The 17,147-nt window shown below is 38.4% G+C and overlaps 1 protein-coding gene across 2 annotated transcripts in view; it reads left to right on the plus strand.

Annotated features, from left to right (window-relative positions):
- LOC121167598 (E3 ubiquitin-protein ligase UBR5) overlaps positions 1 to 17,147 on the plus strand; it is a 144,371-nt gene that overhangs the window by 116,513 nt on the left and 10,711 nt on the right. For both annotated transcript variants that reach the window (XM_040997098.1, XM_040997099.1), the window contains exons 41-55: positions 2,212 to 2,442; positions 3,126 to 3,199; positions 4,384 to 4,556; positions 4,644 to 4,757; positions 5,882 to 6,102; positions 7,219 to 7,339; positions 7,428 to 7,526; positions 9,562 to 9,805; positions 10,420 to 10,531; positions 11,134 to 11,278; positions 12,448 to 12,578; positions 13,226 to 13,286; positions 15,135 to 15,310; positions 15,517 to 15,601; positions 16,988 to 17,143. In XM_040997098.1, the coding sequence (XP_040853032.1) occupies positions 2,212 to 2,442; positions 3,126 to 3,199; positions 4,384 to 4,556; positions 4,644 to 4,757; positions 5,882 to 6,102; positions 7,219 to 7,339; positions 7,428 to 7,526; positions 9,562 to 9,805; positions 10,420 to 10,531; positions 11,134 to 11,278; positions 12,448 to 12,578; positions 13,226 to 13,286; positions 15,135 to 15,310; positions 15,517 to 15,601; positions 16,988 to 17,143 (2,143 nt within the window). The remainder of the gene's footprint in view (positions 1 to 2,211; positions 2,443 to 3,125; positions 3,200 to 4,383; positions 4,557 to 4,643; positions 4,758 to 5,881; positions 6,103 to 7,218; positions 7,340 to 7,427; positions 7,527 to 9,561; positions 9,806 to 10,419; positions 10,532 to 11,133; positions 11,279 to 12,447; positions 12,579 to 13,225; positions 13,287 to 15,134; positions 15,311 to 15,516; positions 15,602 to 16,987; positions 17,144 to 17,147) is intronic.

Here is a 17,147-nt window from a genome sequence, read left to right on the forward strand (position 1 = left end):
TATGGGCGCAGGTTCTATCCCGGCACCCACGCTTCCCTTCCAGCTCCCTGCCTGTGGCCTGGGAAGGCAGTGGAGGACAGCCCAAAGCTTTGGGACCCTGTACCCACGTGGGGGACCTGGAGGAGTCTCCTGGCTTCGGATCGGCATAGCATTGGCCGTTGTGCTCACTTGGGGAGTGAATCATTGGATGGAAGATCTTCCTCTCTGTATATCTGCCTTTCCAATAAAAACATAATAAAAATAAATCTTTAAAAAAAAAATAGAGTGGGTGGACACAGAATTTGTGTTTAGACTTTGTTAATAACTGGCAAGAAAATTAAGAGAACTCCAGGATGGTTCAATGAACACACCTAAGAATAAACCTGTTAAGAACTAGGAACAAGTTTGGTGGAACTGCCTAGGATGTAAAACTGAATACTTGGCAGAGGTAGCTGAACTAGAGGCAGATTCCACTGCAGCGATTCTGTCCTGAGGAAGCCTTTTCTTTCAGCTATCCCTAACAGAATAGGCATCGTGTGTGCATGTGCTCTGCCTCGTGCTAGCCATGTTGAGAAACATTCATATGCTATATGTAATGTGCCTGTTTAAAAAGTACAATTTCCTACATTTTTGGCTGTTATAATTATCACCAGCAATATTGTCATCACCTCAGAGTGAAACCTGTTAGCAGTTATTCTCCGATTCCCACTGGTCCCTGCCCTTTGTAGCTCATGGTCTGGCTTCTGTTTCTGTTTGTCCAGATGCTGGACAGTTCCGTAAGTGGAACCCTAACATTATGTAGTGCTTTGTGACAAGCTCCTTATTTTCTTTTCGTGTGTGTGTGTGTGTGTGTACACAATGACAGTTTTAATGTTCCTGCTTGTTTATCATTTATCAACACTACATTCGTTTGATTCGTTTCATTGTATGGGTAGTATTTTGTTTATCCATTTGTCAGTTGATGGGCTTTTGGCTTGTTTCCACCTTTGTTCACTGTGGTACCTAATGCTGTTGTGAATGTGAAGACGTTTTCACTTCTCAAGGTTGGCAGTAACTGTGTGACCTTCTGAGAAAGTGTCTCACTCTTCCAAAGAGGATAATGTTTCCAGTGAGAGTTTTAATTCCTCAGCATTTTCACTAACCAGCTGTCCTTTTTTGAGTCCTGAATGTGACATTGGATCTCTTTGTCCCTATTGGCTAATGAGTGATAGTGATTACATTTTCATGTATTAATTGGCAGTTTGTTTTCTTTGGAGAAATATTTATTAGTCTTTTCTGGTTTTTAATTGCCTTGTCTTTTTTTGTTGTTGATTCTTGAGTTCTTTATGTATTCTGGATATAAACATTTTATCAAATATGTACTTTACTAGAATTTTATCTTTGGTTTACCTTTTTACCCTCCTGATGTCTCCTTCAAAGGACAGCATTTTTTTTATTGTTACTCTTTTTTTTTCTAAGATTTTTTTTTTTAAATTGGCAAGTTAGATATACAGAGATGAAGAGAGACAGAGGGAGATCTTCTGTCCGATGATTCACTCCCCATGCAGCCGCAATGGCTGGAGCTGTGCCAATCCAAAGCCTCTCCTGGGTCTCCTACGCGGGTGCAGGGTCCCACAGCTTTGGGCCATCCTCAACTGCTTCCCCAGGCCACAAGCAGGGAGCTGGATGGGATGTGGGGCAGCCAGGATTAGAACTGTTGCCCATATGGGATGCTGGTGCTTGCAAAGCAAGGACTTTAACTGCTAGGCTACTGTGCTGGGCCCAGGACAATATTTCTTAATGTTGGTAAAGTCTGTTCTGTGACTTTCATTTGTGCTTTTGAGTTTTTAGGCATTGGTTTTCAGTGTGTGGTCCTTAGCACAGTAGTAACAACCTTGCTTGAGGGATTTTAGACATGTAAGTCTTTGGGCTTTTTCTCCATTTCCCCAACCCTTAGACAAGCAGGAGACCAACTGTTTGAGTAAGCCCTCTAGGCGATACTGATGGACCCTCGCACCTAAGGATCACTATGTTTGGGAAAGCTGTTTTTGCCATTCCAAGTGTGCCGAAATTCCTTTGCTGTAGACAAATACAGGACTGTAGATTTATACACATTGCTCAGATTTTTAAGGCAGAGCTACAGCTGAATGCACTTTTGTTTGAGTGTTTGCAGCACCGCTTGTGTGTTTATGATATTAGTGAATTCATATTTGCCCTCCTTTGTAAACACTGGTGTTTTTGTTGTTGTTGTAGACGTGCCACACTGCTTAGTGCCCGGCAAGGAATGATGTCTGCACGAGGAGACTTTCTGAATTATGCTCTCTCTCTGATGCGGTCTCATAATGATGAGCATTCTGATGTTCTTCCAGTTTTGGATGTTTGCTCATTAAAGCATGTGGCATATGTTTTTCAAGCCCTTATATATTGGATTAAAGCAATGAATCAGCAGACAACATTGGATACACCTCAGCTGGAACGCAAAAGGTACGTGTACTTGTAATGATGTCTATTTGAAAGATTTACGGGGAAAGAAATGTCAAGCTAAGAGCTTCACCTGGATTACCCACATGGATGCAAGGACCCTCTTGCTTTCCCAGGCTCATATCGGGGAGTTGTACTGTCAGTGGAACAACCAAAACATGAACCAGGGTTCACGTGTGAAGTCTTTGCAAACAGCAGTTTCACCTGCAGCACTACAGTGCCATCCGCTGCCCTGTTGTTGATTTAAGTACTAGATGAGTGTGTGTGCTCTCCATTTGTGCATTGTCAAATTTTGGAATAACAGCATCACAAAAAGAGAAATGGTACAGGACCTTTTTTTATGGGAAGGTGAGCTCTCTGTCAGTAGTCCCTTATAATGGGGATCAGGAGTCTGGCTCAGTTGTGTGCTGAAGATAGTTTGGCCTGGTTATCTGTAACATTTGCTGTTACAGCAAATGCAGGCACTCACCGTTTCCTGGATGCTTATTGGTTTTTGCTTCTGTTGACTGCATTTTGTAGTCGTGTTGTATCAATACTGTTTTCACAATCTGCAACTCTGTGATAGCTGTTTGAATTTGGTTAGATTACAGTTTCTGTGTTTTTATGGCTTGTATTTATCCTCATCTTTGCTGCACTTCAAATTACATAAAATCTCCATGTAAAATGATTCATTTGTTTTTTCAAAGGACACGAGAGCTCTTGGAACTGGGTATTGATAATGAAGATTCAGAACATGAAAATGATGATGACACCAATCAAAGTTAGTGCACAGAAAATCTGCTAATCTTCTTCAAGGAATGGCTGCCCCAGTATTTTCCCTTCAAGCTTTTTAACTTCATTATTTTCTGTCTGGGTGGGAATTTCTCTTTTCTTCTCTATATCCTGTTTCTGACCTTTTCTGTCCGTTTTCCTAATACATTCTTGCATTGTACATTTCATAGTTAAAGGATAAATTAAAGAAATGTGATAAACTTTTCCACAGTTGATATTTTGTTTTTTGCTACATCATGTTTTGTATTTCTCTTAGTTTTACATTACCTTTACTCTTCTAAGTAAAGAATGTGGATTTAAATAAAGTCTTAGAAAAGCCTTTGTTGATATTGATGCACAGTAGAGTTGGGCAAGAAGATGAGAAGTACTGATCGTAATTCCAAAGCATCAAAGCTGTTAATGTGATGAAAAGAGAAACTATCCCACACTTCACAGAAGTTTTAACACTGCAGAATTTTGGAATCCTCTATAGTATAGTATACTTAAAATTGTCAGTTATTATATCAATTGGGATGTAAAGGTTTTTAAAATGTGGTTGGATGGTCCACATTGTTTTTTATATTGTTACGCAGTATTTTGTAGTATTGCTATGTGTTCAGCTCTGGGAAAGAGAGCTGTCCTAACTGCTGGTTTGTGTGTGTGTGTGTGTTTTAAGAACTCAGCGCAATAGCTCATTGCTGTTTCCCAGCATGCTCAGTGATGGCCCAGGTTGCTTCCCTGGGGCAGAGGTGGCAGGAGAGTGTTTGCTTCCTGTAGGGTGTGAGTCACCCAAACATCTCTTGCCATCTGGTTTCTTGTGGTGAGCAAATGTGCGGACTGTAGTTTCTGATCACTCGTTCTTTGGGGTTATGAGTGAGGAATCTAGTTTGAGTGACGAAGAGCATGTGCAAATGGCAGAAGCAGGAATGTATGTTAGTGTTTTTTGTTTTATATTTTTTAAAACATTATACGCTCCATGTAACATAACTTTTATATCTAAAGTTTATCATTAGAACATATTAAGCTTCTGTATTTTGAATTACCAATTTTATAGATATTGTCAGAATTTTGTTGGCTTGTTTTTGGGGTGGCATTAGAATTTTTTTTGAAAAGAGGAATTTGGGGATTGAATAGAGTCTTCTTTTATATTTCCCTGACTTTTTTTCTTAAAGCATTTTACCTGTCTTTGTTCAGGTGCTGCTTTGAATGATAAGGATGATGACTCACTTCCTGCTGAAACTGGCCAAAACCATCCGTTTTTCCGACGTTCTGACTCGATGACGTTCCTTGGATGTATACCCCCAAATCCATTCGAAGTGCCTCTGGCAGAAGCCATTCCTTTGGCTGATCAGCCACATTTGTTACAGGTGAATTTTATGAACTACTGTCAGAATTTTGTAATTGACTCTTCTAAGTTACTCAATGTAATGAAAATATTTCTGTTCAAATTCCAGCCAAATGCAAGAAAGGAGGATCTTTTTGGCCGGCCGAGTCAGGGTCTTTATTCTTCATCTGCTAATAGTGGCAAGTGTTTAATGGAGGTTACAGTAGACAGAAACTGCCTTGAGGTAAGATTATGGAAGTCTTTCCAGTATAATGCTTTTTAGCATTTCCTGAATAATGAAAATGTTAAAAAAGTTCTTACTCCATATAAGAGACATTCGGGAGGTCCAGCACGGTGGTGTATTGCATAAGGCAGTTGCTTGCTGTGACCAGCTTCCTGTTAATGCTGGTTTGAGTCCCAGTTCATCCAGTTCCAATTCAGATCCCTGCTAATGTGCTGGGATAGTAGTGGAGGATCACCCAAGTGCTTGGGCCCTTATATCCACATGGGAGACCTGGAGGAAGCTCCTGGCTTCAGACTGGCCCAGTTCCAGCCATCATTGCTGTTTAGGGGAGTGAACCAGTGGATGAAAGATCTGTCTCTGTAATCGTGACTCTTAGATAAAGAAATTTTCTTTCTTTCTTTTTTTTTTAAAAGAAAGAAATTCCAACACTTTCAGGTATTTAACACACAGAGTAAAATAACAGCTTGACAGAATTTTGTTTTTCAGAGTGTATTGTTGTCAGCTGTTAAAATTTTAAATTTTTGTGTACCTAAGAATATCTTTCATATTTTATGCATATGTATGAACATAGTGAATCTTGGCTTAAAACTTGTGTAATTTGCTAAAGTAATTTGAGTCAAGATTGTAGTTCAATGAAATAGTAGTAGCAATAACAGGGTAATTGTTTGTTAATTCCTGGGCATTGTTAGAATCTTACAGCATCCTGAATAGAAAGTATTATTTTCTTGACCTTTATGAGTATCACATGAAACTTGAAGAAATGATAAATTTCCTTGGAGCAGTTAAGTGGAAGATCTAATTTTCAAATGTATTTGAGAGCCTGGAATTATATTCTAATATTTACTCACAAACAAGCATAGAGGCAGTAGACTTGTATAAAGTAATTTTTATGGTCTAAGTGATAGAAGAGTGCAATTCCGGATCTGTGTAAGAGACGTATGTAACATGAATCATACAAAGATTCTTGAGCAGGACCTAGGAGACCGCTGGGGTGAATGGTCTGAGCAGGTTGCTGCTTCACATTGAAAGCTCAGAAAGCAACATTTATAATCACTTAACTTTCATGTGGTTGAAATGAAATTATTTTTTGTTAGTGTATAACTTTCAAATGTAAAAATTCATAGGTTCTTCCAACTAAAATGTCTTATGCTGCCAATCTAAAAAATGTAATGAATATGCAAAATCGGCAAAAAAAAGAAGGAGAAGAGCAGAATGTGCTGGTGGAAGAAGCTGAGAGTTCAAAGCCAGGGCCGTCTGCTCATGATCTGGCTGCACAACTGAAAAGTAGCTTACTCGCAGAAATAGGACTGACTGAAAGCGAAGGACCACCGCTTACATCTTTCAGGTATTTGCTTAGTGAAAATAGTTTTATTATTGCATTACTTTTTGCCTATCATAATTATTAAGACAGTTTCACAATTTTGTTATTTATACACTAGAGTCAAATTTTTCTGTGAATTGCTAGCTTATTTTTATATACATAAATATTAAAACAAGTTTTTTGGACTTGGGAATCATTATTAGTTATTCCGTGACTTGTTTTTAATATTCAATATTTAAAGTATCCATGTCAAATTGCCAGTGATAGACATTAGCTTAGAAAGGGGAGCATGTGAGTAGCTAGAAAGGTTAGAACTTGTTGGATTAGAGACTGAAGCCTAGCTGGGCACTTTGGCCAGGTTTTTCAGATGATAATTCTAGTAAATCTACGTTAGTGTTTTAGTATGGGCAGTCACTAAGTGGTATGTTGACTTACTGCTTTATATTTTGGGCACTATTCAAAAAGATTTTTAAGTAGTTAAGAAGTTATCAGAATTCACAGTGTGTACATTTTCTGTCAGCCACATAAAGAGGAGTAATTGTGGAGCAGATTTGCATAAGTATGCTGTCGGCAGTGGGACTGGACCAGCTAGTGGAGTATAAAGGGTTGAGAGGAAATTGTGTGAAGTTGAACCAACTCAAGAAGCACTTGGATTGATCACTCTGGAGGAAGAGGAGGATGAAAGATTACAGTTTGCTCTTGTCTGGGCCATAAGAATAGGTGACACTAATGGTGGGGCTGGAAAAAATGTCATTGTTGAAGCCATATTGAGTTTGAATTGACCATCACTGACATATATATATTTTAAAAATAGAAAGTCTGGTTCATCGCGAAAGTTTGAACTCAGGAAGAATTATGTAAATGGAGATGAACTTTGTGGACTTTGAGAGGAGAGGGTAAAATGAAGGGTGAAGGCAGAAGAGCTTAGAGATGTATCTGGGTGTAAAGGACAGCAGGAGTAAGAAAGTAAAAATGAGGAGTAATTGACTATGGAAGGGTTTTCTTTTAGTGAGAGTGGTGTTGGGAATAACTGTTAATCTCCAAAACATTGAAAGAGTAAGTAAATCGGCATCATTAACCAAACACCAGATAGCACTGGGAATTGGCTTAGTATCTCCATTCTCTCCTTGACTTTTACAGGCCACAGTGTAGCTTCATGGGAATGGTCATTTCCCACGATATGCTGCTGGGACGCTGGCGCCTTTCATTAGAACTCTTTGGCAGGGTATTCATGGAAGATGTTGGAGCAGAACCTGGATCAGTATGTATTTTGTATTTTTAAAATTCTGTTCTGCCTGATAAGAACATGTTTCAGATAATAATTCTGTCATGCATATATTTTTTTTAAGATCCTAACTGAATTGGGTGGTTTTGAGGTAAAGGAATCAAAATTCCGTAGAGAAATGGAAAAACTGAGAAACCAGCAGTCAAGAGATTTATCACTAGAGGTAAAGGTATTTAGATTTTCTTCTTTTGTACCTATATTAATGTGATTTAAATGAAGTTTAACACAAGCAGAATAACAGTGGTTCTTACTTAGGGATGTGTTTTTACTAAATCTAAAGAAAGAAAGGATAATCATTAACTTTGGAGTAGTGACTTTTTGAGTTCTTTGGTCCCTTCACATCCTGTGAAGATGAGTTTTTTCAGTATTTTAAAAATTGTGGATGCTTAAATTTAAATAAGTTGACACATTATGTTTTATAATTTTGGACGACAAAATTTTTTGGCTTTAGATCTGGGTTTTTTCCATTTTTTAATTAATTTGAGCTGCAGGGAGGTCTCCAGTTTGCTGATTCACTTCCCAAATGTTAGCAAGAGCCAGGGCAGAGCCAGGTCCAGGGTCCAGAAACTCCAGCTCCTGGTACTCTGTATAGAGGACAGGTGTCCAAGGCCTGGGGCCTTGCCTGCTGCCTCCCGGGTCACACTGCAGGAAGTTGGGGTTGGGAGGGCACTTGAATCCAGGCAGTCAGATACAGCGTGTGCATAACGCAAGGGATGGCTTCACTGGTATTACCATGTGCCCAACAGCTTAGATTTAGTTCCTTTCTACTGAATTGAATATCCAACTTCTTAAAGTATTCTGTAACAGAATAGTCTGTCTTGGCATAATTCTACCAACAAAAATGGTTACTGAGAATAGCTTAGCATTTAATTTGAAGTTTTAGTTGGGGCCATTTATTTTATTTTCCTTTTAGTTTTTAGAGGTTTTTCTTACAGTTTCATCATTTTTTTCTATAATTAATTTGAAATACCTACAATTTTGTGCAGTTAAGAAGGCATATTTCAGAGATCTCATTTTAGGTCTTAAAAGTTTATCTTCATCGCCCCCTTTTAAAAAAATACAAGGGATTTGTGTGTCTTCATTACCTGTCTCCCGCCATGTCCCTATACAAAATACATTTTATTCTACCCCTCCTTTTTTTTTTTCGTAGTTAAAGTGTATGCTAGAGAAGAGATATCCTACCTTCCTCTTAGAGTTGTCCATCAGCCTGCATGTTTGTGTGTGTGTGTATGTGTGTTTTTCCAATCAGTTTTACAGATAGACTAATGATAAAAGCTGATCGTGTGTGTTTTTTTGTGCTAGTGTGCCTTTGAGATTGATTTCTGCACATGGCATTGTTGGGTCAAAGGGCATATGTAATTTTGCCATATGTTAGTTATCAGACACTTTAGTAGTTGTGTAGATTTTGCATCTTCACCAATATGAAAATCTCTGGTTCTAGCATTTGTCAGATAAAAATGACATGTGTTATTATGGTTTAATTTGAAATTTTTTTATTCTTGAGAAGATAAACTATTACTTTTTGAGGCACATCATTTCAAATTCTTTCCCATGAACTCTTGGCATTTTTCTTAGAGTAAGTTCTTTCCTCAGATCTTAGATTTTCACGTATGGTTAGGTGATACATACGTTTGTGTGTGTGTGTGAAGGTATTTTGAAAGAGGAAAATGGAATCAAAAGGTGAATTGATCTGGGGCAGAAAAAAAATTAAATCCAGGCATAGTTATCTTCTAGTACATATTTTTTAAGATCTTCGATACACGTGATTTGAAAGTTTTTTGCCCCAAAATAAACTTACTTGGAAATCTCCATTTGTCTTTGTATAAAGTAGAAATATTCTTCCTGTTTTGTTAACCTCTGCCATACTTTTGTTGGTCTATCACCAAGGAATTAATTCATCTTTAAGTAGTTGCTACTTTGTTGTTTTGTTTTGTTGTTCTTTCATATTCCTTGACCTATTTAGACTTGATCCTGGTTTATCCCCCAAATAATTGTTTTCCGGTAGATCTTTGTAGGAGACTGTTAGAATTGAAATAGATTCACTCTTCTGATTTAATGTAGGAACCTTTTGTAGATTTAAGCTTCTGAGAGAAGTTACTTATCAAAGAACAGCTAAAATTCTGTTATCTGATTTTATCTAGAAAAATTCAAAGTGCCATTAAATCTTGAATTTGCTGCATTTTGTTGTGTTTTATTAGGTTGATCGAGATCGAGATCTTCTTATTCAGCAAACCATGAGGCAGCTTAATAATCACTTCGGACGAAGGTGTGCTACCACACCCATGGCGGTACACAGAGTAAAAGTGACATTTAAGGATGAGCCAGGAGAGGGCAGTGGTGTAGCACGAAGCTTTTACACAGCCATTGCACAAGCATTTTTATCAAATGAAAAATTGCCAAATTTAGATTGTATCCAAAATGCCAACAAAGGCACCCATACAAGTAAGTACTATGCAGAAAGCACCATGAAAGTTATCCTTATTAATCAGAGCAACAGTGCTGTTCATGGCTACATGTGTATATGGTGGGAAATGTTAATAATGTATCTTCATATTCCCGTCTAATTTAATTCTAGATTAGTGATTTCATTGGGTTTTAACTTTATGGGTAATACAGTTGTTGTTCTTCCATTGCTGTGCTAGTTTTGATTAATTGTTTAGAGATAACATGGTTTTTCATCACAGTTGATGAGGAAACTTGTTTGTGGGATGGAAGTTCATTAACATATGTCATGTTTAAAAATTTAGTAAACAAATTCCAGTATTTCTTCTGTTCCTGTACCTAACTGACACAACCATTTGAGAAGAATCTGTGGTTTTCTACAGCATGATCAGTGTATGGTTCAAAAAGTCGTTACTTGATCACTTGTGAGATAAGTAGCCTGCGTGCATTGGTAAATAGACTGTATCACTTGGATGGGGGAATAGAGAGAGAGGGAGACTTTTGAACAAAAGAGATGAACAAGGTTGGCTTCAGCCATCGTGTCTTGGCGTTGTCTCGTTTCCTGGCACTGTAGTTGTATTCCTCTCAGTGGTCTGTTTCATCTTTCCTTGCAGGCTTAATGCAGAGGTTAAGGAACAGAGGAGAGAGAGACCGAGAAAGGGAAAGAGAACGGGAAATGAGGAGGAGCAGTGGCTTGCGGGCAGGTTCTCGGAGAGACCGGGATCGGTATGACGATTTTTTATTTGCATTTTATTTTTTACCAAGTGGTGGCCTGTAATTGAGAAATTCTAGAAAGTGATCATTGTAATATTTGGATGGTTGCACAGTAACTAAAAATAGTTGAACCTACTAATACTGTTAAGTAGAGTTCTCTAAAAACTCAGAGGAAGTTGAAATATTATTTATTCCACTCATGTTCTAACACCCTTACAGTTTTTACTATATCTCTATTTTTCCCAAGTCTCTGTTAAAAAAATCTTAATTATCACAGATTGTGTTGTTTAAATCTTGCAAATTTTCTTTTGTTAAGCTGGATTGGATTTTAGCCTAAAATTTCTCAGAGGAATTATCTTGATTTCTGGTCTTTTAAGTCTTCTTCCCTAGAATTAAACTGTTGTTTAAGGTCTGCATTATAGACTTACAGATTTTTCACATAACAAAATCTAAATCTTTATTTCTTAATGGTGATCTGCTTAGGCATTTTTACAGTTAGCACCATACCTAAACAACTTGGATTTTTCAGCCTGGTTTTCCAACTTTGTTCCTAGTTGTATTGTTGCTTTGTTGACTTGGGACGTGAACTCACAGCAACTTCCTTCCTTTTCCAGAGACTTTAGAAGACAGCTTTCCATTGACACAAGGCCCTTCAGACCAGCCTCTGAGGGCAATCCCAGCGATGATCCTGACCCTCTGCCAGCACACCGGCAAGCACTTGGAGAGAGGCTGTACCCCCGGGTCCAAGCAATGCAGCCAGTACGTGGAATATAAATAACTACCTCTTGACACCCCAGGCCTCTTGTTTGCTTTTGAATAAAATGTGTGTGTGTGTGTGTGTGTGTGTGTGTGTGTGTGTGTGAGAGAGAGAGAGAGAGAGAGAGAGAGAGAGAGAGAGAGAGAGAGGCACACAGACCTTGTGGTCAGACACATAGGTGAGGTCTGTATTTTGCTGTGTAGTAAGGAGAAAGCTAGGAGGGAATGAAGCAGTGTTTGCTGGAGAGAACCGTATACAGTTTGAATGTATCCTTTACCAGCTCTGTGTAGTTCACATTCTAGCAGATTTCCTTGTGCTAAATTATTGGCTATACGTTACACATATTTGATTCCTTACTTATGCCAACTGTTATTTATTTTTGGAGTTCACTTGTGTGTTAGGCTGTAGCTGGAATCCACACTAGTTTTCTGCTGATAAGTATGGAAGGATGTTCTAGCAGGGGTGTCTTCCATAGAACATAGAACATAATCTAGGTGTCTGTTTTCCTTCCTTCCTCCACTCATCAGATGGTTGCAGTGTCTGGAACAAACCTATCAGAAGCCAGGGGCCTCTTCTGGGACTCCCAAGTGGTTGCAGGGTTCCAATGCTTTGGGCAATCCTCTGCTGTGTCCTCAGGCCATAAGCAGGGAGCTGGATGACAAGTGGAGCAGTCAAGACATGAACCATCCCCCATATGGGATGTTAGTCCGAGGATAAGCCTATTGAGCCATGGTACCGGCCTCAACTGCCCATAACTACATGTATATCTTTTATAAGTAGAGAAAAAGAGAGGGCACAACCAGTTACATTTCTTTAAATCCTTAGCCCTAAACCTAGGTGTTTTTCTCTTCTTTATATATCTTCCCTTACTGCTTTTATTTTACCTACAGTAGATGAAAGTGATTTTTCTAAATTTCTAATGGAAAAAAGAATATGGAAATTGATTATCTGTGTTTACTCAACAGTAAGAAACACTTTAAAAGGTCTAACGTAAATGTGTGTGTAGACATTATTATCTGTCAGAAAGCCTCCAGCTTTTGTAAAGACCTAAGTAACTCTGAAGTTTGTTATCTAAAATTCTATATTTCTTTTTCTCTTTTGAGTAAAATATTGTATATAGAGACAGATGGTTCCAGAGAGTGGGCAAGTGACATTTGTTTGTCTTTGACAGGCATTTGCAAGTAAAATCACTGGTATGCTGTTGGAGTTATCCCCAGCTCAACTGCTGCTGCTTCTAGCAAGTGAAGATTCTCTGAGAGCCAGAGTGGATGAGGCCATGGAACTCATTATTGCACATGGACGGTAATGTGCACAGTTGAGAGGCATTGCAAGTTCAGCTGCTGTTTTCATTATGTAGATCCTTGTGTTTTCAAATGTTTGCAGTCACGTGCAAAGCTTTCAGTCTGATGTGTCAAATCCATGAGTGAGACACCTGAGCTTTCCAAGTATTAGAATGTAAAATTGTATTGGATACATATGTTGTAAGAGAATTCTCCACCAGAAAACCTGTATACCTCAAAGATTCTTATGGTACAAACCCTTTGTTTTTTTATTAAGCGTGCATTTTGTTTAGGGTTTACGGTTGAACAGTGAGTTTGTTATTGTAGAATCATTAAGTGATCACTTCTTTCGTTTTTCTGCAGTGCTTATTCTGAGCTTAAGTTCCAGCATCCCTAAGAAAACTGCATTTTCAAATGTTTTACCTTTAATCCGGTAGCCTGAGTAGTTTGTTACCTTGAAACAGACATATAGTCACATCTAAATATTTTTTTCTCTTTGTTTTTTTTTTTAATACTGATTTGTGTGCTCCTGGAATTACATTAAGACTAGTGAGCACTTAAACTTATTTGTAAATTCTTATCAGTCCAAATTAACATTGGTTATTCATATAGATTCCAGAAGTTTCAGTTATGTGAAATGGAAGGTTTTTTTGTGTGTGTGTGTTTTAGGGAAAATGGAGCTGATAGTATCCTGGATCTTGGATTATTAGACTCCTCAGAAAAAGTACAGGTAAGAGGTGTTTTGTTCCTGTGCTACTTGTCGGCAATAAGAGCTCATTGCTGTTGCTCATTCTGACTTAGGAGAGAGCGAAAGCTGAAGGCTCAGACTGTCCCATGTGGTGTGTATGTGGAGTAGACCCAAAATCAACAGATTTTTTTTTTAAGTCAGATCAAATTTTTTTAAAAAGATTTATTTATTTATTGGAAAGTCCGATATACAGAGAGGAGGAGAGACAGAGATTTACTCTCCAAGTGAGCGCAACGGCCAATGCTATGCCAATCCAAAGCCAGGATCCAGGAACTTCCTCCGGGTCTCCCACACGGGTGCAGGGTCCCAAGGCTTTGAGCCGTCCTCGACTGCTTTCCCAGGCCACAAGCAGGGAGCTGGATGGGAAGTGGAGCTGCCGGGATTAGAACTGGCGCCCATATGGGATCCCGGTGCGTTCAAGGACTTCAGCAGCTAGGCCATGCCGCCAGGCCCAAGACCCAGATTTTTACACCTTAATATTCAGAATGTCCAGGATGCATTCCAGAAATTATCAGGAAAGACTGATCAGTTTAGTTGCCTTGGAGAAAAACCTAGTAGATGGTAACTGAGAAGATCCACTTGTTGGAATTATCAAAGAATCCATCCCATGCTCTGTGAAATAAAAGCGAACACTAGTGAATGGAAAAATATGTCCACAAAGATCGGTGAACTATGGAAGTTTGGCTTCCAGGCAGCCAAAGAATGTCTTAGATCTGGGTAACAGTGATTTGGAAGACTTTGTTACATCTGTGATAATGTTATGATATTATAGATCAGAGGACCATGGAACCTCATTAAAGTGCTTGTAAGAATTAGCAGTCCTGCTTCTACAAACAGCGAAAGCATTGAACAGTATGGGGAAAGAGGAGCCCAAGTTCTGTTACTGTCAAGGAGGTTTTTATATTTAATATATATATATTTTTAAGATTATCTTTATTTGAAGGGCAGATTTACAGAACGAAAGCGAGACAGAGAATGTGTTCCATCTACTGGTTCACTCCCCATATGCCTGCCACGGCTAGATCTGAGTCAATCCAAAGCTACTGTTAGCTAGGAGCTTTTTCTAGGTCTCCCAAGTTGGGCACAGGATTCCATCCTCCATTGCTTTCCCAGACCATAAGCGGGGAGCAAGATGGGAAGTGGAGTAGCTGAAACACAAACTGGCACCTGTATGGGATGCTAGCACGGAATTGAGGTTTAGCCTGGTGAGCTATGGCACTAGCCCGTTTTTTAATGTCTTTAATAAATCTATCCTGATTTAACTTGCTTAATTAACAAAGTTTTTAAAGACTTAATTTATACAGGCTTAGTGTATGATAGTTCAGAAAGAATGAATTTTAAGTCTACCTTTAGGAACGAGCATTGTGACTTTAAAAGTTAAGCTGTTGCCTGCATTGTTAACATCTCTTGTAAGTACCAATTTGAGTCCTGGCCGCTCCACTTTGGATCTGGGATTGTGACTGGGCAAATAGTGGTCTGTCACGATAACCTTGTGACTGAAGTCCTTGCCTTGCATGTGCTGGGATCCCATATGGGGATTGCTTTGTGTCCTGGCTGCTCCATTTCCATGCAGCTCCCTGCTTGTGGCCTGGGAAAGCAGTAGAGGATGACCAAAGCCTTGGGACCCTGCACCCATGTGGGAGACCTGGAAGAGGCTCCTGTCTCCTGACTTTGAATCAGCATACCTCTGGCCATTGTGGCCTGTTGGGGAGTCAATCAGTGCACAGAAAATTTTTCCCTCTGTATATCTGCCTTTCTGATTAAATTTTTTTAAAAATGGTTTTTTTCTTTAAATTTTAATGAGTCTTAATGTCTGATAACTGTTTTTAGGAAAACCGAAAGCGTCATGGCTCTAGTCGAAGTGTAGTAGATATGGATTTGGATGACACAGATGATGGTGATGACAATGCACCTTTGTTTTACCAACCTGGAAAAAGAGGCTTTTATACTCCAAGACCTGGCAAAAATACAGAAGCAAGGCTGAATTGTTTCAGAAACATTGGCAGGTAAAATAGCTATAATCATGTTTGAATTTTTTTAAAATTTGAGTGAATGGAATACTCTGGTGTATTAGTTTAAAAATGCTTCACTTCAAACTGTATGGAAATGAAAGAAACTGGAGAGTTTCTCTATAATTTGTGTCTTTATGTGTCTGGAATTATATGTATTCTAGAATTATTTTGGAATTTAAGCTTTATTTTCCTGTTTTTAGGATTCTTGGATTATGTCTGTTGCAGAATGAACTGTGTCCTATCACATTGAATAGACACGTCATCAAAGTGTTGCTTGGTAGAAAAGTAAGTGATTTTGATGAACAAAATCCTTTTACTTATGACATTTGCTTACTACTAAGTTTTGAAGTATTTCATGGAGATGTACATGTGAAAATAATGTGGTGAGTGCAGAATGGAATAACACAGGCACACGCAGGTCAGTAAACCTGGCTCCTTTTGCAGATGCAAACAGCATAGGTGTTGGCACGTAGTAAGTGCTCAATAAAGATTTCCCACTATTTACTTGTGGCAGGTTTTGGTAGGGTAGAATTAGTACTGTGCTAAAGCAACTGTAAACCTATGTAAAATGGGGTGTGTTGAGGTGCCTGGTTTGATCTTGCCCACTCCATGCTTTTGATGCATGTTTTTGCTTACCTGGGAGACACTGGATGATGGCCAACAAGGGGAATTCCTTCTGTCTGTGTTGTAGACCTTGGTGGAGTTCTGGTTTCTGCTTTTGCCTGGCTTAGCCCTGTTTTTGGCATTTGGGCAGTGAATCAATAGATGAACAATTTCTGTCACTCTGCCTTTCAAATTAGTTAGTTTATATCTGGTAAAATGTACACAGAGGGAATAAAAGTATGTACTAGAGTAAGATGTTTGGTATTTATTTTGAAGTGATGGAATTGGCTTATTTTGTGTTTTGATAATGAGAATTTATTTACACCTGCAAAACTCAGTTGTGATGGTAATTATGTAGCTTTTGATTTAGAACATGACTTCTAGTGTTCCTAAAATATTTTATATGTGAAACAAAATGTGATAGGAGTTACCCTTTTGTTTTTTGAGATATGCATTGCACATCAGCAATAACATTAGGGTTGTTAAAGATGATGTGACCTAGTAATTCTCGTTAACATTATTTTCTGTTAATATAAACTTTTTTTATTATATACACATGTATTTTTCTTTCTTATCTTAGACCATTTTGAGTTGTCTTAATATGTTCCTGGTAAACTGGTCATGAGGTGATATGCAGACAGATGAGATTCAAAGCTGGGCAACATCAAAGTGTTTATGGTATTGGGTCCTTCATAAGATAGAGTGAACTGAATTCAAATAAATCTCAAGTTTAACTCGGGGCAACTTACTGAATTCCTTTGAGTTACAGGCACATCATGTGGATTTACTAGTTATGTTACATGATTGTCAAGAGTATGTCAGCAGAAGTGTCTCTCATTTAGAGCCAGCAGCACCATGTAGTCTATTTTTAGTAAATGAACTGTGTGTTTTTGTCTTAACACACTTCTAAAGTAAAACACTTTTTGTGCTTTCAAAATTAAATGTTACTTTGCAGGGCCAAAATTTATTTGTTTTTTCTCTTTAAAGCAATTATGTTTCTAGTGAGAGGTAATTTGTCAGTGTGCCTTCAAACTGGGTAACATTCTATTTGTATGGTTATTTTTTTAGGTCAATTGGCACGATTTTGCATTTTTTGACCCTGTAATGTATGAGAGTTTGCGGCAGCTAATCCTTGCTTCTCAGAGTTCAGATGCTGATGCTGTCTTTTCAGCAATGGATTTGGCTTTTGCAATTGACTTGTGTAAAGAAGAGGGTGGAGGACAGGTAA

Source organism: Ochotona curzoniae, unplaced genomic scaffold, assembly GCF_017591425.1.
Source record: "Ochotona curzoniae isolate NIBS_2020 unplaced genomic scaffold, NIBS_Ocur_1.0 patch4, whole genome shotgun sequence".
Lineage (NCBI taxonomy): Eukaryota > Metazoa > Chordata > Mammalia > Lagomorpha > Ochotonidae > Ochotona > Ochotona curzoniae.